This window comes from Aplysia californica, unplaced genomic scaffold, assembly GCF_000002075.1.
Source record: "Aplysia californica isolate F4 #8 unplaced genomic scaffold, AplCal3.0 scaffold00040, whole genome shotgun sequence".
NCBI lineage: Eukaryota > Metazoa > Mollusca > Gastropoda > Aplysiida > Aplysiidae > Aplysia > Aplysia californica.
In genome coordinates, this window is record NW_004797310.1 from 177,256 (window position 1) to 184,751 (window position 7,496).

The window sequence follows — 7,496 nt, forward strand, 5'->3', positions numbered from 1 at the left end:
GGGAGGTGAAACCAAACTCAAAACAGAATAAAGAGTTTAAACAACTAACAGAATCCATAACTACCACCCAAAAGCCTACCCCGTGACTCTCTTTTTTTCGCTTAGAATTATTTCATTTCCCGAACTAAAAACTAGTATATATTTTAAAGTACAAAAATGTCCCCTACCTTGCCGGGCTCAATGTCAAAATTCACAAATTCCCTGGTGAGTCGTCGGTCGTCAGGGCTTTCAGACCATGAGTTGGCGACAAAATTCATTTGGAGATTAGTGCCGGTACCAACGAATGCCTGAAAAAAAAATAGAACGTTGATGTGTGAAAGGAGAACAAACGAAAAACGGTAACATATCGTGGTGAGCAAAAAGAACATTATTAATAAATAATAATTGTGATAAAATAAGAGAGAAGGGCTGAAACAGTCAAGTTGATTAGAAGTGTACAGCAAACAAGCAGGGCAAATGCCTATATTTTGCCTTGAACAGATTAGAATATGAGGTAGCGCTAAAAAGATAAAGAGAGATATTTTAGGTCATATTATTTAAAGCCTTAAGAACGGCACAAACATTTTTTGTGGTGTCCTTTTTTTAGGCTTTAATACAAATATTTTGTGATCTCTCTAGTGACTAAGCTTCTTGCAACTTCAGTAATTTGTTCGTGTAAAGAAATAGAGCTCGCCCGAACGTCCAACGACAGCTAAAAATGAACAAAAACAGAATGGAAGGTAGAGAAATAATAATGATTATAATTATATTTTTTACTATTACGTGTATTATCATTTTATCATCCCTACATGTATTGATAATATTATTTCTATCATTCCTGTATCACAAAACTGTTAGGCCTACTATTTATTGATAGCAATTCTTATAATTATCATTATTATCATTATCATTATCATTATCATTATTATTATTATTATTATTATAATTATCATTATTACTATTATTATCAGCAGCAGCATTATCAGTATTATTAGTATTATTACTATCGTTACAGGAAAAGTTGCTCCATTTCGTGTTTGCCGCCAAGCTCCCTGCTTCTAAAGTCTCATGAATAAATTGATCTACACACCCTCTAGACATTTGTCTGCTTTTTTAAAAGAAAGTCTTTAGAGGCATAGTTATATTTTTTAATGCAATTTCAAAGCACCTCTCAAGAAAGAAGAGTGCGGAAGAGATGAAACTATGAATGAAAAGGGTAGGGAGTTACATAAACTTGGATCTCAAAGAAAATACATTATTCTTTAAACACACGGTACCAAACGGAAACAGTTTACAATTATTTTTCTTTCAGGGGTATAGCATGCATGACAGGATATCAGTCAAAAGTTTTGATTGATAACAGAAAGCATTCACGCATGTGTACACGCTTGTGTAGGATGGGAGGCGTATGGAACTTTTATATGAAAGAGTATGAGGTACAAATGTGCGTGTGTGTACGATAAAATATGTGTGTGTGTGTGTATGCGTGTTTGTACGTATGCACGCGCGCGCGCGCGAGTGTGTGTTTTGGGGGTGGGTGGGCATGGACTAGCTTTAGAGAGGATTTGACTTTGCAATATATATATATGGTATTTGTCCGTACAATTTGTCCATTGTTAAAAATGAAGCCTTTCGTTTCGGAGCACAAATAACAAACAAATAAATAATTCATAAATGACGACAAAATTATCGGCCATAACAAAAACGATGAAATGAAGAATAGACCCATCCACCAAAAAAAATTAAACAATTTTAATATGTATTTATATTTAAATATGAATAACACCAACACATCTACAAATACGTTTGAGAGCCTTATCAGTGAAGGCCTACGAGATAGCCCAGAACTGAAAAGATGAAAAGCCAGACAGGTTATTTACAACTTTTAATTTTCAGTTATACACTGTAGTTTTACAGCACTTGCAAGTCAATTAGCTCGTACATGTGCCGAAACATCTTAAACGATAAAACTTCTTTTGAGGCAAAAAAATAAAAAATAAATCCCAGACGGGTCCCTTTCAAAGCAGTGTTTAAAGACTAGCAACGGTAAACCCCCTAAAAAAACAACAACTCACTACTGCGGCCAAGATTGTGGATTACAAAACTTAAATTATAACACTTAAAATCATTAGATAATCATAGTTAAAATACTTTCTGAGGAACGGTGAAAAAGGAATGTTAAAAACAAAAACGCAGTTTCACGCAGTTTCATTTTTCCTTTTGTTGTTGCTGTTTGTTGATTTTGTTTTGTTTTGATGTAGCTGTTTTTTCTGGGGGGGGGGGGGGGGGGGGGGTGTTGGCTGTTGGTTTTTATATTTTCTTTTAATTAAAAAAAAAAGCCTTGCGATTTTAACAGATGAGAAAGTCAACGCTTTTCCTATCGAGAAAAATTGCAATCTTCCAAGGGGAATAAACGAGTTTTCTAATAAGCGACTGGGCATTCAAGAGTTGCTTATAAGGCGATAGAGCTTTTTATCGATGGAACAGACACAGGCGGGCCGAAAGATCTCGTCACCAGCCCAGAATTTCTCCAGAAATGGCTACGGTTCCTTCAAAGATTTGTATATTTATTTCCACGAATCAGAAAGACTACATCATTTAAAATTATTTGATATTGTTTCTATTGCCGGGTGCCGCTATTATTATAGCTATTATCATTTTTTAAATGATCCAATCTTTGTAAAAACCACATTTTAGCTCATATAAGAACAAACGTCTAGAAATAGGAACAAAGGAGGTTTTATTTGTCAGTCAATTGAACGAACCTTAAGCGTATCTGGGGCAGATTTTTGTTTCTTTTCAAATAAACGGTGAAATTTCTTTTTTAAATTTCGTATTCTGATGTCCACTGGGTTGCAGGAGATTCATTTTTGTTGAAGTTGTTACTGCTGTTGCTTGCAGATCTATACTCAACTACATCCGAAGGTTGTTTGGTTTTTGTTTTGTTTGTCGTGTTTTTGTTTGTTGTTTTGCTTTTTTCCTCTTCTGTGTCCGTTCTGTGATGTCGCGTTAGAAGATGTGCTCAGAAGATATAACATTTTAATTGTTTAAAAAAAATTAAAGTTGTATGTCTTGTTTCAATTTGTGAAAATGATGGGGATCTCGGTAGGGAGGGGTCGGGTCGGCTATCTTTTGTCTTGGGGTTTATTTGATTATTTAGACCCTAGGTGCTTTGTTTCAAACGTCGATTATTTCAAAGCTTTAGAAGTATAATATCATAATGATGATACTAGAAGAATGGAAAATAGGTGTCGAGAAGGATTCTTTTTTTTTTTTAAGTGTACGTGATCGACGCCCCCCTCGACATTATTTTTTGGAGTCGGGCTGCTTCGATCCTACGCTGAGAAAAAGAAAACAACTTTGGGAATAGAAATGCATATCACAGCTGATGAATTTTGCATTTCAAAATAATATTTCTAGTAGGCTACTGTAATTTTCATTTCATTTCTGCTTTGTTTTTCATCAATTTAAATATCTTATTCATTATACGTTTATCTAGACGTTTTGTAATTATATCATTAGAAAGTTCAACATTTTCTAAATGTTTGTTTATTTAGGGGTAAAATCAAACGATGAGAGAACAAATGCTGGAAAAAAACCTAGGTATTCCAAGTTATGCGGCAAAACTAAAATGGATGGTCACCATCGGCGGAGATGAATGTAACACTAACAGAACAGGTACAAACAAAATTAAAACACTACGAGCAGCAAGACTAAATATTAAGATACACTAAATCAAAGCTTGGCAGAAATACTTAAGGTGTTTTTTATATTTTTTAAAGAGAGACTTTGCTTTTCATTTCGACACTTGACCACCAGATAATAAAACCATTAACCATTATTATAACAAAACTGTTTGAACTATCTTATATTCACAATTCCCAGTACCAAAAAGGACAATAACAAATTATTTTTCAGTTTTGAGTTTCACACGGAAAAGACAAAGAAAAGCCAAATCGTAAAATTCTTTAATGATTGACTCGTTGTTTGGTTACTGATGACATGACTATTTTGTGAGAAGAAGATATTTCTTCTTGGTATTTAGACCTAGATTGATTGGACTACTATATATAAAATAAATAAATAAATAAATAAATAAATAAATAAATAAAATAAATAAATAAATAAATAAATAAATAAATAAATAAATAAATAAATAAATAAATAAATTTATAAAATACAATAAAATAAAAATAAAAAATTTTTAAAATGCGAATGGCCGAGTATGAGTTCTAAAAAATCTAAGTGAAGAGGATTCACTATCCCTGTAACATTTATTTCTCTACCACAATCAGTTTTTGAGATTGAATCATATGTGTCCGAGTGCCTTTTCTTTGTCTTTCGCCCCCCCCCCCCCCTTTTCCCTAACCAAGCCGCTCCCAAACCCCGCATAGATTCTACCTATGTTTGTTTTTCTTTGTGTAGTATGTCTCATATCGTCTTGTAAGTCCTTTTTCCCCTTTAGTTGTATTGACATATTAGTGAGCCGCATAACATAACAGTCAAGATAATACAGAAACTATTCTTTTTCTTATGTACAGTTTGACTCCAAATTAGACATTTATATAAAAGAGGACAGTTTGAGCATGACGGAGAAGGAAGAATTGAGGGTAAGTAAGAATGAGAGAGAGAGAGAGAGAGAGAGAGAGAGAGAGAGAGAGAGAGAGAGAGAGAGGGGGGGGGGAGAGGGAGAGAGAGAGAGAGTGAGTAGAGAGAGGGATTGTGGAGATGGGGTCGGGGGAGTATATTATTATGTTCCGCAAAATATTTCTAGATCTATATCATACGGCCTAACATAGAAATGAAACTACAATAACCTTATCTTAACCTTTTTGTTGCCCCCCCTCTCTCTCTCTCTCTCTCTCTCTCTCTCTATATATATATATATATATATATATATATATATATTATATATATATATATATCTCACCCTCACCATTAACTATTAACTATTCCCAAACATATAGGCCCAATGAAAGGGAAAGAATTGAGAGAGAGAGAGAGAGAGAGAGAGAGAGAGAGAGAGAGAGAGGGGGGGGGGAGAGGAGAGGAGGGGGAGAGAGAGAGAGGAGGAGGAGGGAAGGAGAGAGGGGCCCCCAAGGAGCGAAGTAGACGAACGAGAAGGAGTGCTTAAGACCAAGAGCATCTTGTTGAAGAATACCTATTGACTAATGTACAGCAAAATGAAATACAATACGTTATTAAATGTTCCGCAATTCGATAGAGCCCCAAGTTCCTATATAATACTCACTATTACGGATACTTTCAAAGGGTATTGAAGCCTACTTATTGAGGCGGACAACCGTAGTTTTCACACCATTGTAACGTTTTAAACTTTTAAAAACTTTTGCTTTGATACTTAAACGTCAAGGTCTAAAACAGAAAAGGCTGTGGTGGACTCCCTTTTCGGCAAATTTCCCACCTTCTAAAGATGACCCATAGGCTACTGGAATTCACCCTTTCAGTCCGCTAAATATTTCACGAGAAAAGTGAAGAACAAAACGTGTGTAGATGGAATATTTAACATCGTAAGCTCAAAGGAAATAGTGAGCCCTTCACGCATTCAAACACATAAAGAGCTTACCCCAAGTAGCTTGCTTATGCCATTGGGTTGGATCGCCGATCCCTCATTTTTAGCATTCCAATGTCCGAAGCGTATAGAAAGCGTTAGGCGCGTTCAAACGAGTCATGCGGGAAGTGTTACTACTAGGCTTTACGCCGGTACACGTGGAGAACCGCCCACGTATTACGGAAATACAGTTGTAAAAAAAGTATGAACATTAACCAAACATACATAACAAAGTGGTACAATGCGCCGGTAGTGAACCTGTATATCTATAAGGAGTGTATCGTAGGTCGACAATCAGTTAAGCGTAATCTAAAGCGATTAGTAAGAATCGTATGCCAACTTACCAGATCTGCGTGCCCTTCCCTACACTCGGCTTGAAACCTCAACTGGCGTTCATCCAGAGGTCTATCACGAAAACCAGTATACCGCACCTACAGAAGAGAAAAGAACAACACAAACTTAATCCTGGTATGAAATCACACATGAAAATTTAACCTCAGATGAACTGAAAACAACAGAACTTTATAATCACAAGCCGAACTGAACGCGATAAGGGAAACACTCCTTGGAAATCCCGCGAGTTATAAGTAAGAAAAGAACTATGTCACACCCGATACAATAATTATATTTCTTACCTCACTCTCTCTACTCAATTTTCGAAATAGTTCATCGTTATCAAATGTTGCCCTTTGATCGGGTACAACCCGAGGCATAGTGGAAGTAAACTTCTCACTCAGTTCACAGCACAGTGTCTTCGCCACGAATGACAACATGCTGTCTGATGGTCCTTCATTCATGTTCTAGTTCACAACTTAACGTGACATGTTGCTTCATACTTCCTTAATTTTCATTGGTCGATATTCTGTCACTCGGGCGGCTTCCGATTTAAGCCGACAACGGAGTTTACCTTATATGGGCTATTTACTTCCGCTGGTTCCGCTACGTCATATTCAAATTCCATTCGGCATTAGTCGGCTACTCAATATTCAAAAGGTGTGCTATATAAGGAGTTTCCCGTAAAATGACTAATGTATGCATCATCCGTAAAAGGCAAGCGGTGACCTGATTTTTCAATCCGGTAGGGGTCGGAGGAAAAAACGGAGCGGCGGAAATCCTCATCGCCGTGGCTTATTTTGTAATCGATGGCAAGAAAACCCTCTCTTGAGGAAACCCCCCACACTCCAGCTGGGCGGAAAACACCTCGAGTTCCCCCGCGCAGACACGGCGTGAGCGCTCGCGGGGCTGACTGAGTTTCCTCACTCGTGTTTCTGTTTCGCAAAATTATTTCAGCGAATCAACTCTTCACCCTCCCTTCCTGTCTGGGCGCCTTTCTTCTTTTGATTCTTCTGGGGCTGGGTTTTTTTTAGTGTACAACTGGTTCATATCTCCGAAGCGGTCGATGGTTCCAGCTGACAAAAGAAGTGACTCGAATCTATCTTTTCTATTTTATTTTTTTCCTAAAGGTCATGTCAGTGTAACACCGTAGTATCGAGCGCGGTTGAATGGAAGCTGGGCGCTTTCCCACGCATTGATTCTAAAATGTCAAACACAATTTCCTGCATTGCGCAAAATGCTTTTAATTATGCTTTTATGGGAGGCGTTTTCTTAACATTGCAATAGCTTCTCTGTTATATCAATATGTACCCGAAGCCCACGTAATTTTTATTGTATCGATTGAACAAAAGTCCAACAGCTATTTGGCCTACAGATGCATCTGAGCAATGAGCATCTATGCTCAGGCGTACGGCAACGGTCTCGGTCTACCATTCAATTTTAAAAAGTAGTAGTTGTAGTAATAGCAATAGCAGAAGCCTCAACAGCAGCAGCAACAACAGCAGCAGTAGTAGTAGTAGTAGTGGTAGTAGTAGTAGTAGTAGTAGTAGTAGTAGTAGTAGTAGTAGTAGTAGTAGTAGTAGTAGTAGTAGTAGTAGTAGTAGTAGTAGTCAGG

General features: G+C 37.0%; 1 protein-coding gene across 1 annotated transcript in view; it reads right to left on the reverse strand.

Annotated features, from left to right (window-relative positions):
* The window catches only part of LOC101847018 (protein big brother), a gene marked incomplete at its 3' end in the record, with an annotated part of 42,346 nt that extends 35,978 nt beyond the window's left edge, over positions 1–6,368 (reverse strand). Inside the window, 3 exon segments of the mRNA XM_005092088.2 lie at positions 168–287; positions 5,893–5,979; positions 6,184–6,368. Coding sequence (XP_005092145.2) covers positions 168–287; positions 5,893–5,979; positions 6,184–6,345 — 369 coding nt within the window.
* Between the last annotated feature and the right edge of the window lie 1,128 nt (positions 6,369–7,496).